Genomic DNA, 22887 nt, shown 5'->3' on the forward strand with positions numbered 1-22887 from the left:
CTCTCCCTCAGTCAGGACAATAAACATCATCCATCAATCAACCCTCTTCCTCAGTCAGGACAATAAACATCATCCATCAATCAATCCTCTCCCTCAGTCAGGACAATAAACATCATCCATCAATCAACCCTCTCCCTCAGTCAGGACAATAAACACCATCCATCAATCAATCCACTCCTTCAGTCAGGACAATAAACATCATCCATCAATCAAGCCTCTCCCTCAGTCAGGACAATAAACATCATCCATCAACCCTCTCCTCAGTCAGGACAATAAACATCATCCATCAATCAACCCTCTCCCTCAGTCAGGACAATAAACATCATCCATCAACCCTCTCCCTCAGTCAGGACAATAAACATCATCCATCAATCAATCCTCTCCCTCAGTCAGGACAATAAACATCATCCATCAATCAATCCTCTTCCTATTCTTGTTCTTCATCCAGTTCATCTCTTTCTTCACATCTTCTTCCCCTTCTCTGTCTTTGTCTTCTGACCAAGCTCCTCCTCTCCCCCATTTCCCCCTCCTCTCCCCCATTTCCTCCATATAGTCTCTTCTTCCTCCCCCCTTCCCCAGTTTACCTGTGAGGCCTCCTTGTTTCTACCCAGAGTTCCAGTCTTATGGGACGAGGCCACATGAGCCAGATACTGGATGACTTTCTTAGTGTTCTCTGTCTTCCCTGCGCCAGACTCGCCGCTGGAACACACACACACACACACACACACACACACACACACACACACACACACACACACACACACACACACACACACACACACACACACACACACACACACACACACACACACACACACACACACACACACACACACACACACACACACACACACACACACACACAGGACACAATAATACATAAACTCAAACTTGCACAGCATACAAGGGAGAAGTGAAAGTCAAAACTGATGTGTGTATGTACAGTATATACAGTTGAAGTCGGAGGTTTACATCCACTTAGGTTGGAGTCATTAAAACTCATTTGTCCACACATTTCTTGTTAACAAACTATAGTTTTGGTAAGTCGGTTAGGACATCTACTTCGTGTATGACACAAGTAATTTTTCCAACAATTGTTTACAGACAGATTATTTCACTTATAATTCACTGTATCACAATTCCTGTGGGTCAGAAGTTTACAGAAAATGATGTCATGGCTTTAGAAGCTTCTGATACACAGAAACAAGTATGAGAAACTCACACACATAAACCACATCTCGTTTCACAAGGGTCCTCCATAAAAACACACAAATACAACCCAGTTATGAAGGACATATAAACACAACACAAACACATATAAGAGAAAGGACACTATACACACGTGTAGGCCACCAGTGAACAGAGGAACTGTGCAGTGTATTCCTCTATACACACGTGTAGGCCACCAGTGAACAGAGGAACTGTACAGTGTATTCCTCTATACACACGTGTAGGCCACCAGTGAACAGAGGAACTGTGCAGTGTATTCCTCTATACACATGTGTAGGCCACCAGTGAACAGAGGAACCGTGCAGTGTATTCCTCTATACACACGTGTAGGCCACCAGTGAACAGAGGAACCGTGCAGTGTATTCCTCTATACACACGTGTAGGCCACAAGTGAACAGAGGAACCGTGCAGTGTATTCCTCTATACACACACGTGTAGGCCACCAGTGAACAGAGGAACCGTGCAGTGTATTCCTCTATACACACGTGTAGGCCACCAGTGAACAGAGGAACCGTGCAGTGTATTCCTCTATACACACGTGTAGGCCACCAGTGAACAGAGGAACCGTGCAGTGTATTCCTCTATACACACACGTGTAGGCCACCAGTGAACAGAGGAACCGTGCAGTGTATTCCTCTATACAGACGTGTAGGCCACCAGTGAACAGAGGAACTGTGCAGTGTATTCCTCTATACACACGTGTAGGCCACCAGTGAACAGAGGAACCGTGCAGTGTATTCCTCTATACACACACCTGTAGGCCACCAGTGAACAGAGGAACCGTGCAGTGTATTCCTCTATACACACGTGTAGGCCACCAGTGAACAGAGGAACCGTGCAGTGTATTCCTCTATACACACACGTGTAGGCCACCAGTGAAAAGAGGAACCGTGCAGTGTATTCCTCTATACACACACGTGTAGGCCACCAGTGAACAGAGGAACCGTGCAGTGTATTCCTCTATACACACGTGTAGGCCACCAGTGAACAGAGGAACCGTGCAGTGTATTCCTCTATACACAGAGAGCAGGTGTGCAGGATACAGACACTAGTCATTGTGTTGCTGTTGGATGGGAATAAAGGAGAATACAGGAGACTGACTGGGGGAAACTAAATATACTTCTAGTGTTTGAGGGGGACTGGGCTGTAAAAGTCTAAAAACAGGATCCTAGCAGAAACTAAGATATTCAGTAATATAAACTGGGATCATTTACCATGGTGAGAATACAGACGGACGACAGACAGACAAGACAGGCAGACATACAGACAGGCCAACAGACAGACAAGACAGGCAGACAGGCAAACAGACAGACAAGACAGGCAGACAGACAGGCAAACAGATAGACAAGACAGGCAGACAAGACAGGCAGACAAAACAGACAGACAGATATATAACCCCAGGTTACTCACGTGCAGAGGATAGATTGATCTTCTCTGTCTGTGAGAGAATAATAATAAAAGCAGAATATGTCAGTCTTTCATATTACCCAATGAACAGTACTACCTTCACTTCTTACACCAGTAATCACTGTAACAGGGGGATCGATACACTTGTCAATCTATCTCAGATAACCTGAGTGTGTATGTGATTTCAACAGCTCTCACTGAGCAGCATTGTCGTGTAGTGAGGAGGAAGGAGGTCAAAGCCACAGAAGTGGTCTCTCCAGACAGACCTCAAACCTCTGCTCTAGCCCACACTGCAGACACCAACACAATGGCCTGACCTTGTCTGTTACATTTTTGGTGTGTTTGTTTTAAAGGTTTCCTCGAAACCACAGACACACACACAGAGAGGCAAGCACACACACACACGCACGCACGCATGTGCACAGACATGCACGGACACGCACACATACCGGTCATACTGGTTCAATTATCAATAGGATCACAGATCAGAGAGAGAGAGAGAGAGAGAGAGAGAGAGAGAGAGAGAGAGAGAGAGAGAGAGAGAGAGAGAGAGAGAGAGAGAGAGAGAGAGAGAGAGAGAGAGAGAGAGAGAGAGAGAGAGAGAGAGAGAGAGAGAGAGAGAGAGAGAGAGAGAGAGAGAGAGAGAGAGAGAGAGAGAGAGAGAGAGAGAGAGAGAGAGAGAGAGAGAGAGAGAGAGTCTTGTCGTCTGATGAACTGACCTCGGGGCAGAAACGTTGCTCAATCTGTCTCTAACCGGTTTTAATGGAGTAGTGGAGCAATCAGTGTCTGTTTGTCAGGCTCCTATCATAATACATGTGGCGTGGGAAAAGTCCTAGAATGAACTGTAATTACTACTGCCATTTGCAGCACCAAGATATTCTCATTGCCAATGTTTCCATATGCTTCCACAAAAAACATGGATGTACAGTGCATTCAGAAAGTATTCAGACCCCTTTCCTTTTTACACATTTTGTTACGTTACAGCCTCATTCTACAATGGACAAAAAAAACTTCATCAATTTACACACAATACCCCATAATGACAAAGCGAATACATAAGTATTCAGACCTTGTGCTATGAGACTTGAAATTGAGCTCAGGTGCATCCTGTTTCCATTGATCATCCTTCAGATGTTGCTACAACTTGATTGGAGTCCCCTGTAATAAATTCAATTGATTGGACATGATTTGGAAAGGCACACACCTGTCTATATAAGGTCCCACAGTTGACAGTGCATGTCAGAGCAAAAAGCAAGCCATGAGGTCAAAGGAATTGTCCGTAGAGCTCCAATACAGGATTGTGTTGAGGCACAGATCTGGGGAAGAGTACCAAAAAATGGATGCAGCATCGAAGGTCCCCAAGAACACAGTGGCCTCCATCATTCTTAAATGGATGAAGTTTGGAACCACCAATTTTTAACAACCTGTTTTTGCTTTGTTATTATGGGGTATTGGGTGTAGATTGATGAGGGGAAAAAAACTATTTAATACATTTTAGAATAAGGCTGTAAAGTAACAAAATGTGGAAAAAGTCAAGGCGTCTGAATTCTGAATGCACTGTATATGTCACGTTCGTCGTAGTGAGGAGACCAAGGCGCAGCGTGATGTGAATACATTCTTCTTTAATAAAACTAAGAACACTTAAACAAACTAACAAAAACAACAAAACGAACGGGAAGCTATAATAACAGAGTGCTGACATGCAACTACACATAGACAACTACCCACACAGACAGGTGGGAAAAGGCAACCTAAGTATGGTTCTCAATCAGAGACAACGATAGACAGCTGCCTCTGATTGAGAACCACACCCGGCCAAGCACACAGAAATACAAATCATAGAAAAAGGAACATAGAATGCCCATCCAAATCACACCCTGACCAAACCAAAATCGAGACATAAAAAGCTCTCTACGGTCATGGCGTGACAGTACCCCCCCCCCCCAAAGGTGCGGACTCCGGCCGCAAAACCTGAACCTATAGGGGAGGGTCTGGGTGGGCATTTCACCGCGGTGGCGGCTCTGGTGCGGGACGTAGACCCCGCTCCACCTCTGGCTTGGCCCACTCGTAGCGGGCCCCGGACTGGGGACCCTCGTTGTGAGGGCCAGACTGGGGACCCTCGTTGGGAGCTCCGGACTGGAGGGCGTCTCCGGAGGCTCCGGACTGAAGGGCGCCTCCGGAAGCTCCGGACTGAAGGGCGCCTCCGGAAGCTCCGGACTGAAGGGCGCCTCCGGAAGCTCCGGACTGAAGGGCGCCTCCGGAGGCTCCGGACTGGAGGGCGCCTCCGGAAGCTCCGGACTGGAGGGCGCCTCCGGAAGCTCCGGACTGAAGGGCGCCTCCGGAAGCTCCGGACTGAAGGGCGCCTCCGGAAGCTCCGGACTGGAGGGCGACTCCGGAGGCTCCGGACTGGAGGGTGACTCCGGAGGCTCCGGACTGGAGGGCGACTCTGGAGGCTCCGGGCTGGAGACCGTCGCTGGAGGCTCCGGACTGGAGACCGTCGCTGGAGGCTTCGGACTGGAGACCGTCGCTGGAGGCTCCGGACTGGAGACCCCCGTTGGAGGCTTTGTGCCATGTCTCACCCCTGGAGGCTTCTTGCCATGGATCATCACTGGAGGCTTCTTGCCATGGATCATCACTGGAGGCTTCGTGCCATGGATCATCACTGGAGGCTTCGTGCCATGGATCATCACTGGAGGCTTCGTGCCATGGATCACCACTGGAGGCTTCTTGCCATGGATCATCACTGGAGGCTTCGTGCCAAGGATCATCACTGGAGGATTCGTGCAATGGATCATCACTGGAGGCCTCTTGCCATGGATCATCACTGGAGGCTTTGTGCCATGGATCACCACTGGAGGCTTCTGCCATGGATCATCACTGGAGGCTTCGTGCCAAGGATCATCACTGGAGGATTCGTGCAATGGATCATCACTGGAGGCCTCTTGCCATGGATCATCACTGGAGGCTTTGTGCCATGGATCACCACTGGAGGCTTCTTGCCATGGATCATCACTGGAGGCTTCGTGCCATGGATCACCACTGGAGGCTTCCTGCCATGGATCATCACTGGAGGCTTCTTGCCATGGATCACCACTGGAGTGGAGAGACACACAGGAGGCCTGGCTCTGGGAACCGGCACAGGACTCACCAGGCTGGGGAGACATGCAGGAGGGTTAGTTCTTAGCACAGGCACAGGACTCACCAGGCTGGGGAGACATGCAGGAGGCCTTGTCCTTGGCCGAGGCACCGGATACACTGGGCCGTGGAGGCGCACTGGAGGTCTCGAGCTAAGAGCCTGCACAACCCGTCCTGGCTGGATAGTGACTTTGGCCCTGCACGTGCGGGGCGTAGGCACAGGACGCACTGGGCTGTGCAGACGCACTGGAAACACAGTGGGCAGAGCCGGCGCAGGATATCCTGGGCCGTAGAGACGTACTGGAGGTCTGGAGAGCAGTGCTGGCACAATCCTTCCTGGCTGGATGCTCACCCTAGCCCGGCAGATGCGGGGAGCTGGGATGTAGCGCACCGGGGTAAGAACGCGTACTGGAGACACCGTGCGCTCCACCGCATAACACGGTGCCTGACCAGTACGACGCCCGCCACGGTAATCACGGGGAGTTGGCTCAGGTCTCCAACCTGACTCAGCCACACTCCATGTGTGTCCCCCCCCCCCAATTTTGGGGGAGGGGCTGCCTCTCGGGCTTCCTTGCCAGCCGTGCTTCCTCATAACGCCGGTTCCCTTTTCCTGCTGCCTCCGCTCTCCTGGCTGCCTCCACCTGTTCCCATGGGAGGCGATCCTTTCCAGCCAGGATCTCCTCCCATGTGTAGGATCCCTTGCCGTCCAGGATGTCCTCCCATGTCCAGTCCTCTCTTCCACGCTGCTTGGTCCTTTGGTGGTGGGTAGTTCTGTCACGTTCGTCGTAGTGAGGAGACCAAGGCGCAGCGTGATGTGAATACATTCTTCTTTAATAAAACTAAGAACACTTAAACAAACTAACAAAAACAACAAAACGAACGGGAAGCTATAATAACAGAGTGCTGACATGCAACTACACATAGACAACTACCCACACAGACAGGTGGGAAAAGGCAACCTAAGTATGGTTCTCAATCAGTATTGGTATTTACACTGTCAGCACGGTGTCCGTTAGGAAAATGTGGCACCAAACAACGTGGCCGGAAGATTTTAATTTACCGGCCATTTGAGAAATATCAGACACATATGCATTGGTTGTGTAACCCCTTAGGGCGTCCACTCACGGTGCTCAGAATGACAGAAATCACATTTAGATTATGGTAATTCATCAGAACAAAACATGCAACTCCTGTAATGAATTAGCCAATAAAAATACATTTTCAGGCCTCCCGAGTGGCGCAGCAGTGTAAGGCACTGCATCGCAGTGCTTGAGGTGTCACTACAGTCCCGGTTTCGATCCCGGGCTGTGTCACAACCGGCCTTGACAGGGATTCCCATAGGGCGGCGCACAATTGGCCCAGTGTCGTCTGGGTAAGGGGAGGTTTTGGCCGGGGGGGCTTTACTTGGCTCATCGTGCTCTAGCGACTCCTTTTGGCGGGCCGGGCGCCTGCAGGCTGACTTCGGTCGTCAGTTGAACGGTGTTTCCTCCAATACATTGGTGCAGCTGGCTTCTGGGTTAAGCGGGAGGGTGTTAAGAAGCACGGTTTGGCGGGTCATGTTTCGGAGGACACATGACTCTACCTTAGCCTCTCCTGATTTCATTGGGGAGTTGAGCGATGAGACAAGATCGTAATTGGATCGCAATTGGATATCGAGAAAAAGGGAAATAAAAACAAATCTCTGTTAGAAACTTAGAAAAAGGGTGAATCAAAAGATGCAACAACTAGGATGGGTTGCTAATATGACTAGGATTGTGCATTTGGCTTCAGGACAACGAAGGAAAGTTGATATGAAAACCAATAGAACAGGAGAGAAATGGCATATGAGGAAGTCTTTCATATGCAGCGTGCGTAGGAAAAGGCCTACCGTTGAAGTCGGAAGTTTAAATACACCTTAGCCAAATACATTTAAACTCAGTTTTTCACAATTCCTGACATTTAATCCAAGTAAAAAGTCCCTGTCAGTTAGGATCACCACTTTATTTTAAGAATGTGAAATGTCAGAATAATAGTAGAGAAAATAATTTATTTCAGCTTTTATTTCTTTCATCACATTCCCAGTGGGTCAGAAGTTTACATACACTCAATTAGTATTTGGTAGCAATGCTTTTAAATTGTTTAACTTGGGTCAAACGTTTCGGGTAGCCTTCCACAAGCTTCCCACAATAAATTGGAAGAATTTTTGTCCATTCCTCCTGACAGAGCTGGTGTAACGGAGTCAGGTTGGTAGGCCTCCTTGCTCACACACACATTTTCAGTTCTGCCCACACATTTTCTATGGGATTGAGGTCAGGGATTTGTGATGGCAACTCAAATACCTTGACTTTGTTGTCCTTAAGCCATTTTGCCACAACTTTGGAAGTATACGTGGGGTCATTGTCCATTTAGAAGACTCATTTGTGACCATGCTTTAACTTCCTGACTGATGTCTTGAGATGTTGCTTCAATATATCCACATAATTTCCATCCTCATCATGCCATCTATTTTGTGAAGTGCACCAGTCCCTCCTGCAACAAAGCACCACCACAACATGATGCTGCCACCCTGTGCTTCCCGGTTGGGATGGTGTTCTTTGGCTTGCAAGCCTCACCCTTTTCCCTCCAAGCATAACAATGGTCATTATGGCCAAACAGTTCTATTTTTGTTTCATCAGACCATTGGACATTTCTCCAAAAAGTACGATCTTTGTCCCCATGTGCAGTTGCAAACCATAGTCTGGCTTTTTTATTGCGGTTTTGGAGCAGTGGTTTCTTCCTTGCTGAGCGGCCTTTCAGGTTATGTCGATATAGGACTCGTTTTACTGTGGATATAGATACTTTTGTACCTGTTTCCTCCAGCATCTTCACAAGGTCCTTTGCTGCTGTTCTGGGATTGATTTGCATTTTTCGCACCTTCCTGAGCGGTATGACGGCTGCGTGGTCCCATGGTGTTTATACTTGCATACTATTGTTTGTACAGATGAACGTGGTACTTTCAGGTGTTTGGAAATTGCTCCCAAGGATGAACCAGACTTGTGGTCTTGGCTGATTTTTTTTTATTTTCCCATGCTTTCAAGCAAAGAGGCACTGAGTTTGAAGGTCGGCCTTAAAATACATCCACAGGTACACCTCCAATTGACTCAAATTATGTCAATTAGCCTATCAGAAGCTTCTAAAGCCATGACATCATTTTCTGGAATTTTCCAAGCTGTTTAAAGGCACAGTCAACTTAGTGTATGTAAACTTCTGACCCACTGGAATTGTGATACAGTGAATTATAAGTGAAATAATCTGTCTGTAAACTATTTTTGGAAAAATTACTTGTGTCATGCACAAAGTAGATGTCCTAAATGACATGCCAAAACCATAGTTTGTTAACAAGAAATTTGTGGAGTGGTTGAAAAATGAGTTTTAATGACTCCAACCTAAGTGTATGTAAACTTCCGACTTCAACTGTTGATGAATGTGATTGAAAGAACCAGAATTTTCATCCGTATATTTTCGACAGTTTTTATTTGTCGGCTTTGTGTATTTTTACTTAGTTGACAATGGAAGTTATGGGCCAACGGCTGCATTGGCCATCTCTGGGCTGCATGGCCATCTCTGGGCTGCATGGCCATCTTTGGACTGCATGGCCATCTCTGGACTGCATGGCCATCTCTGGGCTGCATGGCCATCTCTGGGCTGCATGGCCATCTCTGGACTGCATTGGCCATCTCTGGGCTGCATGGCCATCTCTGGACTGCATGGCCATCTCTGGGCTGCATGGCCATCTCTGGACTGCATGGCCATCTCTGAGCTGCATGGCCATCTCTGGGCTGCATGGCCATCTCTGGGCTGCATGGCCATCTCTGGGCTGCATGGCCATCTCTGGACTGCATGGCCATCTCTGGGCTGCATGGCCATCTCTGGACTGCATGGCCATCTCTGGGCTGCATGGCCATCTCTGAGCTGCATGGCCATCTCTGGGCTGCATGGCGATCTCTGAGTTCTATTTAGCCGCCAATGATCACGGTGTAGCCTCTCAATGTGTCCATAAGGCAGAGGCTGGTGCTCTCACATTAGTAGAATTTTTACTTTTAGAGTTTATTAATTTTAATTAATATTTTTTATGATTAACCACGTGACAATGATTTTGAGAAATGAAAACATTATTATTGAAATGAAACTGTTCCACGAAAATGCACATATGAAAATCATAACAAATTGCTTTGATATGGCGTAGATGTGAAGGGGTCAGAGGTTAGAGGTCAAGGGTTAGGGTTACCTTGTAGCATGCTGCGGTAGGCAGCCTCTGATATAGCGTAGATGTGAGGGGGTCAGAGGTTAGAGGTCAGGGGTTAGGGTTACCTTGTAGCATGCTGTGGTAGGCAGCCTCTGATATAGCGTAGATGTGAGGGGGTCAGAGGTTAGAGGTCAGGGGTTAGGGTTACCTTGTAGCATGCTGCGGTAGGCAGCCTCTGATATAGCGTAGATGTGAGGGGGTCAGAGGTTAGAGGTCAGGGGTTAGGGTTACCTTGTAGCATGCTGCGGTAGGCAGCCTCTGATATAGCGTAGATGTGAGGGGGTCAGAGGTTAGAGGTCAGGGGTTAGGGTTACCTTGTAGCATGCTGCGGTAGGCAGCCTCTGATATAGCGTAGATGTGAGGGGGTCAGAGGTTAGAGGTCAGGGGTTAGGGTTACCTTGTAGCATGCTGCGGTAGGCAGCCTCTGATATAGCGTAGATGTGAGGGGGCATCTCATGGCGTTTCTTCCCTCGGTACATCTCCACTATAGACTCTGTGTAGATGGGCAGGTTCTTATAGGGGTTGATCACCACACAGAACAGGCCCGAGTATGTCTGCAAACACACACACACACCCAGGATAGATATACACAAAGTTCAATGATAACTAAAATACCATGCTTAATCTCAACGACCCATGCCCTCCCAATGCCTAGCCCCAGCCATTAAGGCAGGTAATGTCATATCACACACACACACCTAATCTGAGTTATATAACAGCAACATTAGGAGAGGGAGGGTCAATCCCGCCCAACATTCTCCCCCCATTAACCTACAGTATGAGTAGGACACATTCATCTACAGTATGAGTAGGACACATTAACCTACAGTATGAGTAGGACACATTAACCTACAGTATGAGTAGGACACATTAACCTACAGTATGAGTAGGACACATTAACCTACAGTATGAGTAGGACACATTAACCTACAGTATGAGTAGAACACATTAACCTACAGTATGAGTAGGACACATTAACCTACAGTATGAGTAGGACACATTAACCTACAGTATGAGTAGAACACATTAACCTACAGTATGAGTAGGACACATTAACCTACAGTATGAGTAGGACACATTAACCTACAGTATGAGTAGGACACATTAACCTACAGTATGAGTAGAACACATTAACCTACAGTATGAGTAGAACACATTAACCTACAGTATGAGTAGGATACATTAACCTACAGTATGAGTAGGACACATTAACCTACAGTATGAGTAGAACACATTAACCTACAGTATGAGTAGGATACATTAACCTACAGTATGAGTAGGATACATTAACCTACAGTATGAGTAGGACACATTAACCTACAGTATGAGTAGGACACATTAACCTACAGTATGAGTAGGACACATTAACCTACAGTATGAGTAGGACACATTAACCTACAGTATGAGTAGGACACATTAACCTACAGTATGAGTAGGACACATTAACCTACAGTATGAGTAGGACACATTAACCTACAGTATGAGTAGGACACATTAACCTACAGTATGAGTAGAACACATTAACCTACAGTATGAGTAGGACACATTAACCTACAGTATGAGTAGGACACATTAACCTACAGTATGAGTAGGACACATTAACCTACAGTATGAGTAGGACACATTAACCTACAGTATGAGTAAGACACATTAACCTACAGTATGAGTAGGACACATTAACCTACAGTATAGGTAGAACACATTAACCTACAGTATGAGTAGGACACATTAACCTACAGTATAGGTAGAACACATTAACCTACAGTATGAGTAGGACACATTAACCTACAGTATGAGTAGGACACATTAACCTACAGTATGAGTAGGACACATTAACCTACAGTATGAGTAGGGTCAGGTGGAATGTGTAAGGAGGCATTTCTAATGAAAAAGAAAGATAGCTGCCAGGACAATCAATCAACCAGCTAGTGCTACAACACAGGTTTATGAATGAAATATGCAGGCAACAGTGTAAAGGTACTGATAACAAGATGACTCTGTGGATTCTGACTGGTCGCCCCTACCCATTCACCTCCTCTCACACCCTTCCCTGATAATCCACACATACAGTACGTGTGTGTGTGTGTGTGTGTGTGTGTGTGTGTGTGTGTGTGTGTGTGTGTGTGTATGTGTGTGTGTGTGTGTGTGTGTGTGTGTGTGTGTGTGTGTGTGTGTGTGTGTGTGTGTGTGTGTGTGTGTGTGGTGGACTGAAATATGAGGGTCAGTATTTGTCCACCAAAATCCCCCATTTTCTCAGTATCTCTCTTTCTCTAAAGCGGATAAGATAAACATAAACAGCCTTCAAATTCCTCAACATAGATATACAATACAAAGTGTCGTTCACAATGTCACATTCTAACTCTTTCTGACACATTCTTCATATCAAAGTACCGCAACACTTATTTTTCTTTCTTTCTTCTTATCTATCTTCCTTTCTATCCATTTATCTTCCTCTTTCTATCTCTCTCATCCCTCCCTTCATTGGTTCATAGTCACGAAACAGGAGATGCAGCTCTCCTTTCTCCTCCGTCCTTCTCTCTCATATAAACGACTGTGATGTAACACAACCCCTCCTCTTATATCAGTTATACTGATGTCACAGTTCTCTCTACAGAGTACCCCCCCCCCACTAACCTCGTCCCATTCAAAATCCAATTTTCCATAACCCCTAACCCTAAACTTAACCCTAACCCTAAACTTAACCCTAAACTTAACCCTAGCTCTTAACCCTAACCCATAAACTAACCCTAGCTCCTAACCCTTACCCATAAACTAACCCTAACCCATAAACTAACCCTAGCTCCTAACCCTTACCCATAAACTAACCCTAACCTATAAACTAACCCTAGTTCCTAACCCTTACCCATAAACTAACCCTAACATATAAACTAACCCTAGCTCCTAACCCTTACCCATAAACTAACCCTTACCCATAAACTAACCCTAGCTCCTAACCCTTACCCATAAACTAACCCTAACCTATAAACTAACCCTTACCCATAAACTAACCCTAGCTCCTAACCCTTACCCATAAACTAACCCTAGCTCCTAACCCTTACCCATAAACTAACCCTAGCTCCTAACCCTTACCCATAAACTAACCCTAGCTCCTAACCCTTACCCATAAACTAACCCTTACCCATAAACTAACCCTAGCTCCTAACCCTTACCCATAAACTAACCCTAGCTCCTAACCCTTACCCATAAACTAACCCTAGCTCCTAACCCTTACCCATAAACTAACCCTTACCCATAAACTAACCCTAGCTCCTAACCCTTACCCATAAACTAACCCTAACCTATAAACTAACCCTTACCCATAAACTAACCCTAGCTCCTAACCCTTACCCATAAACTAACCCTAGCTCCTAACCCTTACCCATAAACTAACCCTAGCTCCTAACCCTTACCCATAAACTAACCCTAGCTCCTAACCCTTACCCATAAACTAACCCTTACCCATAAACTAACCCTAGCTCCTAACCCTTACCCATAAACTAACCCTAGCTCCTAACCCTTACCCATAAACTAACCCTAGCTCCTAACCCTTACCCATAAACTAACCCTTACCCATAAACTAACCCTAGCTCCTAACCCTTACCCATAAACTAACCCTAGCTCCTAACCCTTACCCATAAACTAACCCTTACCCATAAACTAACCCTAGCTCCTAACCCTTACCCATAAACTAACCCTAGCTCCTAACCCTTACCCATAAACTAACCCTTACCCATAAACTAACCCTAGCTCCTAACCCTTACCCATAAACTAACCCTAGCTCCTAACACTAAACCTAATTCTAACCCTAACACTATTTCTAACCTTAACCCTGAACCCCCTAGAAATAGCATTTGACCTTGTGGGGACTAACAAAATGTCCCCAGTTGGTAAAATGTTTGTTTGTTTACTATTCTTGTGGGGACTTCTATTCTCACACACACACACATGCACACGCATACACACACGGTGTGACGTGTTTATCTTGTGCTTATACAGTTGAAGTCGGAAGTTTAATACACCTTAGCCAAAATAATTTAAACACAGTTTTTCACAATTCCTGACATTTAATCATAGTAAAAATGCCCTGTCTTCGGTCAGTTAGGATCACCACTTTATTTTAAGAATGTGAAATGTCTGAATAATAGTAGAGAGAATAATTTATTTCAGCTTTTATTTCTTTCATCACATTCATCACATTCCCAGTTGGTCAGAAGTTTACATACACTCACTTTAGGCGTTTGGAAATTGCTCCCAAGGATGAACCAGACTTGTGAAGGTCTAGAATTTTTTTCTGAGGTCTTGGCTGATTTCTTTTGATTTTCCCATGATGTCAAGCAAAGAGGCACTGAATTTGAAGGTAGGCCTTGAAATACATCCACAGGTACACCTCCAATTAACTCAAATGATGTCAATTAGCCTATCAGAAGCTTCTAAAGCCATGACATCATTTTCTGTAAACTTCTGACCCACAGGAATTGTGATACAGTGAATTATAAGTGAAATAATCTGTCTGTAAACAATTGTTGGAAAAATTACTTGTGTCATGCACGAAGTAGATGTCCTAACCGACTTACCAAAACTATAGTTTGTTAACAAGAAATGTGTGGACAAATGAGTTTTAATGACTCCAACCTAAGTGGATGTAAACCTCCGACTTCAACTGTATATACTGTACATACACACATCAGTTTTGACTTTCACTTCTCCCTTGTATGCTGTGCAAGTTTGAGTTTATGTATTATTGTGTCCTGTGTGTGTGTGTGTGTGTGTGTGTGTGTGTGTGTGTGTGTGTGTGTGTGTGTGTGTGTGTGTGTGTGTGTGTGTGTATGTGTGTGTGTGTGTGTGTGTGTGTGTGTGTGTGTGTGTGTGTGTGTGTGTGTGCGTGTGTGTGTAATGTACACTGACGTATATCAAGCCAGAGTAGTATCTCTCTCTGAGGTTGTGTAGGACGGAGGCTTCGTTGAGACAGGTGAGGTCAGCCATGTCCTCCACCTTACTGAACCTGGGAGGATTCATCCTCTGGACCTCCTCTCTGGACAGGGTCAGCTTCCTCTGGCTGTCTGTTAGCTCCACCTCCACCTCATCCCCACGCTCCTCACGGATACTGGCAGACTGGAGGGTTGGGGTGGGGGGAGTGAGAGAGAGAGCGGGGAGAAGGGGGAGGAGATAGAGAGAGGGTAGGGGGAGAGATAGAGGCGGCGGGAGAGAGAGGCAGGGAAGAGAGAGAGAGAGAGGGTAGGGGAAGGGACAGAGAGGTTAGTTAGATACTGATCCAGGAAACATCCACTAACAGCACAAGACATGACAAGCCATAACACATGGTACAAACGCATAATAATAACACATGATAATAACACATGGTACAAACACATAATAATAACACATAATAATAACACATGATAATAACACATGGTACAAACGCATAATAATAACACATGATAATAACACATGATAATAACACATGGTACAAACGCATGATAATAACACATGATAATAACACATGGTAATAACGCATGATAATAACACATAATAATAACACACGATAATAACACATGGTACAAACGCATAATAATAACACATGATAATAACACATGATAATAACACATGATAATAACACATGGTACAAACGCATAATAATAACACATGATAATAACACATGGTACAAACGCATAATAATAACACATGATAATAACACATGGTACAAACACATAATAATAACACATGATAATAACACATGGTACAAATGCATGATAAGAAAACATGGTAATAACACATGATAATAACACATGGTACAAACGCATGATAATAACACATGATAATAACACATGGTAATAACGCATGATAATAACACATAATAATAACACACGATAATAACACATGGTACAAACGCATAATAATAACACATGATAATAACACATGATAATAACACATAATAATAACACATGATAATAACACATGGTACAAACGCATGATAATAAGACATGGTAATAACGTATGATAATAACACATAATAATAACACATGATAATAACACATGGTACAAACGCATAATAATAACACATGATAATAACACATGGTACAAACGCATGATAATAAGACATGATAATAACGCATGATAATAACACATGATACAAACGCATGATAATAACACATGATAATAACACATGGTAATAACACATGATAATAACACATGGTAATAATGCATGATAATAACGCATGATAATAACACATCACAATAATGCATGATAATAATGCATGATAATAACGCATGATAATAACACATGATACAAACGCATGATAATAACACATGATAATAACGCATGATAATAAAACATGATAATAACACATGGTAATAACGCATGATAATAACACATGGTAATAATGCATGATAATAACGCATGGTACAAACGCATGATAATAACACATGGTAATAACACATGATAATAACACATGGTAATAACGCATGATAATAACATATGGTCATAACGCATGATATTAACACATGGTCATAATGCATGATAATAACACATGATAATAACACATCACAATAATGCATGATAATAACGCATGGTAATAACACATGATAATAACGCATGATATTAACACATGGTAATAATGCATGATAATAATGCATGATAATAACACATGATACTAAGACATGATAATAACACATGATAATAACACATGGTACAAATGCATGATAATAACGCATGATAATAACACATGATAATACCACATGATAATAACACATGGTACAAACGCATGATAATAACACATGATAATAACACATGATAATAACACATGGTACAAACACATGATAATAACACATGATAATAACACATCACAATAATGCATGATAATAACGCATGGTAATAACACATGATAATAACGCATGATATTAACACATGGTAATAATGCATGATAATAATGCATGATAATAACACATGATACTAAGACATGATAATAACACATGATAATAACACATGGTACAAATGCATGATAATAACGCATGATAATAACACATGATAATACCACATGATAATAACACATGGTACAAACGCATGATAATAACACATGATAATAACACATGATAATAACACATGGTACAAACACATGATAATAACACATGATAATAACACATGGTACAAACACATGATAATAACACATGGTAATAACGCATGGTAATAACACATGATAATAACACATGATAATAACACATGATAATAACACATGGTACAAACGCATGATAATAACACATGGTAATAATGCATGATAATAACACATGGTAATAATGCATGATAATAACACATGGTAATAACACATGGTAATAACACATGATAATAACACATGATAATAACACATGATAATAACACATGATAATAACACATGATAATAACACATGATAATAACACATGGTAATAACACATGATAATAACACATGGTACAAACACATGATAATAACACATGGTAATAACACATGGTACAAACACATGATAATAACACATGGTAATAACACATGATAATAACACATGATAATAACACATGGTACAAATGCATGATAATAACGCATGATAATAACGCATGATAATAACACATGGTAATAACGCATGATAATAACACATGATAATAACACATGGTACAAACACATGATAATAACACATGGTAATAATGCATGATAATAACACATGATAATAACGCATTATACTAACACATGGTACAAACGCATGATAATAACACATGGTAATAATGCATGATAATAACACATGATAATAACACATGGTACAAACACATGATAATAACACATGGTAATAACGCATGATAATAACACATGATAATAACACATGGTAATAACACATGATAATAACACATGGTACAAACACATGATAATAACACATGGTAATAATGCATGATAATAACACATGGTAATAATACATGATAATAACACATGGTAATAACACATGGTACAAACACATGATAATAACGCATGATAATAACACATGATAATAACACATGGTACAAACACATGATAATAACACATGATAATAACACATGGTACAAACACATGATAATAACACATGGTAATAATGCATGATAATAACACATGATAATAACGCATTATACTAAGACATGGTACAAACGCATGATAATAACACATGGTAATAATGCATGATAATTCAAAATTCAAAAGGCACTCGCACATCTGAGCAATCTTTTTTGCAGGTGCATGGCAACAGTTGAACAAGATGAAGGAAAAAGGAAACTGCACACTGCTCTTGATAGTATCACTGATATTTAATAAGCTTACGTATCGGTGTCACGTAGAGTAGGCCAGAAGGCTATACTGGAAAACCTAACCTCTATCAAAATAAAAAGATGGCGAAGCCGCAAAAGTTCTTCTGTGCAAGGGTGTTTATTTACAAAGTGATTCCGGAACAAAAACAACAGTACTGCCACCAAACATATACCTTATGGGCCAGCTAAAAACAATGCTACCCCATCCACAGCTCCAAAATGCCCCCATGAACTGAAAGAGAGGCTCCTTTTGTAGGGCTAGCCCCTCCCCTCAGAACAATTAACACTAATTAATTAAGCAATTACCTAGTCAAAGCTACATTTTCCATTAACTAAACATACTAAAGTATATACATTGCAACAGGGTTTTGAAACAATATCACTACATAACATTTACAAAATGACATCACTACTGACAGTGTCTTTCAATTGTGACGGACTTCTATGTCACAATCGGCCTCACGGCCTTCGTCATAGCTTTTGTGAATTTCTTAAAATTAGCACCCTTATGTAGACCTAGCCCCACCCACATCCGTTCCACTCATGGAAAGGGGTTGGAGGCGAAGGAAAAACAAATAAGTGCTACCAAATATAACAATATGCATTTCATAAATATTTGAATAAAGTGTGTAAATAAGACGTATTAAACACGTCTGTAAAACAACAATGAGGACATAGCAAGTTTTCATAAATAATTGGGTACATCGTACGACAAACATCAGAGTAATCTTAAATAGGCACATAATTCATGTTCAAATTCACAACATAACATACATAGGCATTTCATCATTAAGTCCTTTAGGAAATAATGTCTGGAGGGTGAAAATCCCAAAACATTCTCTTTTACTCAGAGTATTATTATTACTATCACCTCCCCTGTCTGATATCTTAACTTTCTCTATGCCACAAAATCTAAAGGTAGAAATAATGCATGAAAATAACACATGATAATAACACATGGTAGAAACACATGATAATAACACATGGTAATAACACATGATAATAACACATGGTAATAACACATGATAATAACACATGGTAATAACACATGATAATAACACATGGTAGAAACACATGATAATAACACATGGTAATAACACATGATAATAACACATGGTAGAAACACATGATAATAACACATGGTAATAACACATGATAATAACACATGGTAATAACACATGATAATAACACATGGTAATAACACATGATAATAACACATGGTAGAAACGCATGATAATAACACATGGTAATAACACATGATAATAACACATGGTAGAAACACATGATAATAACACATGGTAATAACACATGGTAATAACACATGATAATAACGCATGATAATAACACATGGTAATAACACATGATAATAACGCATGGTAGAAACGCATGATAATAACAAATGGCAATAACACATGATAATAACGATTGGTAATAACACATGGTAATAACACATGATAATAACGCATGGTAATAACACATGGTAATAACACATGGTGGTGTGAAATATAGGGTTTCATCACATGACAAGAGGAGTTGGGATTGATTTCCAGTATGAAGCAATAAGCATCACTGGTGTCCACATACACACAAATGACATAAAACAGTGCATACATTGATAGTGGTTGAGATGGCTAGACTGAGGAGGGGCGAACAGAAATAGACACAGAGAGAGAGGGAGGAGTTAATAACCCCAGTCATAGTACAGCTCTTATGGCCGGGGGGGGGTCGACAGGAAGTGGTGAACTCTGAACTGGTCAGGTCACAAGATTCTACCCTGTTCTGCTCTGTTCTGCTCTGTTCTGTTCTGCTCTGTTCTATTCTGCTCTGTTCTCCTCTGTTCTGCTCTGCTCTGTTCTGTTCTGCTCTGTTCTGTTCTGTTCTGTTCTGCTCTGTTCTCCTCTGTTCTGCTCTGCTCTGTTCTGCTCTGCTCTGTTCTGCTCTGTTCTGTTCTGTTCTGCTCTGTTCTGCTCTGCTCTGTTCTGTTCTGCTCTGTTCTGTTCTGTTCTGTTCTGCTCTGTTCTGCTCTGTTCTGCTCTGCTCTGTTCTGCTCTGTTCTGTTCTGTTCTGCTCTGTTCTGTTCTGCTCTGTTCTGTTCTGCTCTGTTCTATTCTCCTCTGTTCTGCTCTGCTCTGCTCTGTTCTGTTCTGCTCTGTTCTGTTCTGTTCTGTTCTGCTCTGTTCTATTCTGCTCTGTTCTCCTCTGTTCTGCTCTGCTCTGTTCTGTTCTGCTCTGTTCTGTTCTGTTCTGTTCTGTTCTCCTCTGTTCTGCTCTGCTCTGTTCTGCTCTGTTCTGTTCTGTTCTGCTCTGTTCTATTCTCCTCTGTTCTGCTCTGCTCTGCTCTGTTCTGCTCTGTTCTGTTCTGCTCTGTTCTGCTCTGTTCTGCTCTGCTCTGTTCTGCTCTGTTCTGCTCTGTTCTATTCTGCTCTGTTCTCCTCTGTTCTGCTCTGCTCTGTTCTGCTCTGTTCTGTTCTGCTCTGTTCTGCTCTGTTCTGTTCTGTTCTATTCTGCTCTGTTCTCCTCTGTTCTGCTCTGCTCTGTTCTGCTCTGTTCTGCTCTGTTCTGTTCTGTTCTCCTCTGTTCTCTTCTGCTCTGTTCTGTTCTGCTCTGTTCACCATTTACTTTTGCCTGGCACACACACCCGCATTCTCAGAATACGACTAACCACACACTTAAAATATGAATGTAGAATGACGACTGTGTGTGTGACTATGTGTGTGACTGTGTGTGTGTGTGTGTGTTACTGCGGCCTCTTTAACATTAGGAGGCTGAAGGAGTGTATTGTTCTATTCATAGAGCTCCATATCAGAACAGCAGAGAAACAGAGAGAGATACCCTGTATAGACATACTATAGAGAAGAGCGCCCTTGGAACCCTGTCACATTGTCAAACACAAAGAGCCTTGGAACACAGTGGGCACTGGGACACAGCAGAACAGAGAAGAAGATAGTGATCAAGGTAAAGGATAGAGGTGGAAGTGTTCTACAAGTGATGCCACTTCTCATAGAAAGACGAGGTTTAGAATGCAACATGTAGAGCTGAGTGATGTAGATCAGCGCGCAGTGTGGCTCCAACAGAGAGATAGAGCCCAGTGACTAAAGCAATGTAATAGAGGAGAACTAGGAGCCCTAATACACTGGCAATAGAAGGAGACTAGAATAGAGTTGGAAGGGGTACAGAGAAGCATCGAAAGACAAGGAAGTTATACCAACACTGTGAAATAGCATCTTAGAGAATGCTAGATCAATGCGTTACCATTCCATTGTCTTGAGAAACACACGGTTCTCTTTTCCACACCTGTCAAACAGGCACACGCCTGGAGCTAATTATTCACCTGTATGAGGACTACTCAGAGTGCTGCAGATAGAAATGCAGCAAATAGATCATGAAAATGATTATGACATGGTATGGAATCATCTCAATTGAATGCATGGTGTGCTTATCTGCTATGTAGTTGTCAATGCCGTGCTCAACTGCACAGGACTGATGGACCCAGGGAGGCCTGTGCTGTGCCCCATGGTAGGGCAAGAGGTGGACAACTCCTTGGAGCGCAGCAGTGCACACAGGTTTTTGTTCCAGCCCAACTCTAAAACACCTGCTTCAACTAACAATGCCCTATACTGACGACCATGATTAGTTAATTAGTTGAAAAATTCGCCCCTCCCCCTAACCTCACCACCGGCTGCCCTCCACCCTGACCACGCCCATTGGCCCCGCCCAGCCCACTCACCTCAAAGCCGTGCTTCTCGGATGGAACCCAGACGAGCCTCTTTGCCGCCCAATCAGCCTGGCTGGAGGCGGAGAATACGTGGCCAGTGGGGGTAGAGGAAGTGGGTGAGCCTGGCACCGCCCCCGTGGACAGGAAGCGGGTGACATCATTGGAAACACCGCCCCCTGACAGCCTGGACATGGTGCTGAGAGAGAGAGAGAGAGCGGGAGAGAGAGCGGGAGAGAGAGAGAGAGAGTTGAATGTTGATAATATTTCCCATTTTGTTTTGTCTTTCATACCAGGTCATGTGTCTTCTCAGTCATGTTGAGACTGGTCTACTACTGTTGCTTTAATGTATTGTTGTTATTGTTGTTATTCTGATTAATATTGTTGTTGTAGTTGTTGTTAATGGTAATCCCATGTCCACTACTACTATTATTATTGCTGTTGGTCCCACCATTTATTTATATATAAATATATATATATTTTGTATATATATACATATATATTTGATTTAGATTTTTCGATATGTATACTTTGACAATGTAATTAATAATGAACTTGCCATGTCAATAAAGAGAGAGAGAGGGAGAGTGAGGGAGAGAGAGTGGGAGAAAGAGAGAGAGAGAGAGAGAGAGAGAGAGAGAGAGAGAGAGAGAGAGAGAGAGAGAGAGAGAGAGAGAGAGAGAGAGAGAGAGAGAGAGAGAGAGAGAGAGAGAGAGAGAGAGAGAGACAAGAGACAAGAAAGACAGTGTTAGACATTTTCTCACTCAGTCACATTGTCACATGAGTGTGAGTGAGTGGACTGCATAGTAGATGAAAATCAGAGCAGTGTATTTCACTGATCATGGCAT

General features: G+C 43.0%; 1 protein-coding gene across 1 annotated transcript; it reads right to left on the minus strand.

Annotated features, from left to right (window-relative positions):
• Window positions 1-461: 461 nt before the first annotated feature.
• On the minus strand, window positions 462-22234 carry LOC120047270 (myosin-10-like). The gene is made up of 5 exons (XM_038992798.1): window positions 22055-22234; window positions 14942-15148; window positions 10434-10590; window positions 2641-2668; window positions 462-699 (listed from the first exon to the last, which is right to left on the minus strand). Exons 1-5 carry the CDS (start codon window positions 22232-22234, stop codon window positions 462-464), a joined length of 810 nt encoding a protein of 269 aa, XP_038848726.1.
• Between the last annotated feature and the right edge of the window lie 653 nt (window positions 22235-22887).

The sequence above is a fragment of the Salvelinus namaycush genome, chromosome 5 (genome assembly GCF_016432855.1).
Source record: "Salvelinus namaycush isolate Seneca chromosome 5, SaNama_1.0, whole genome shotgun sequence".
Lineage (NCBI taxonomy): Eukaryota > Metazoa > Chordata > Actinopteri > Salmoniformes > Salmonidae > Salvelinus > Salvelinus namaycush.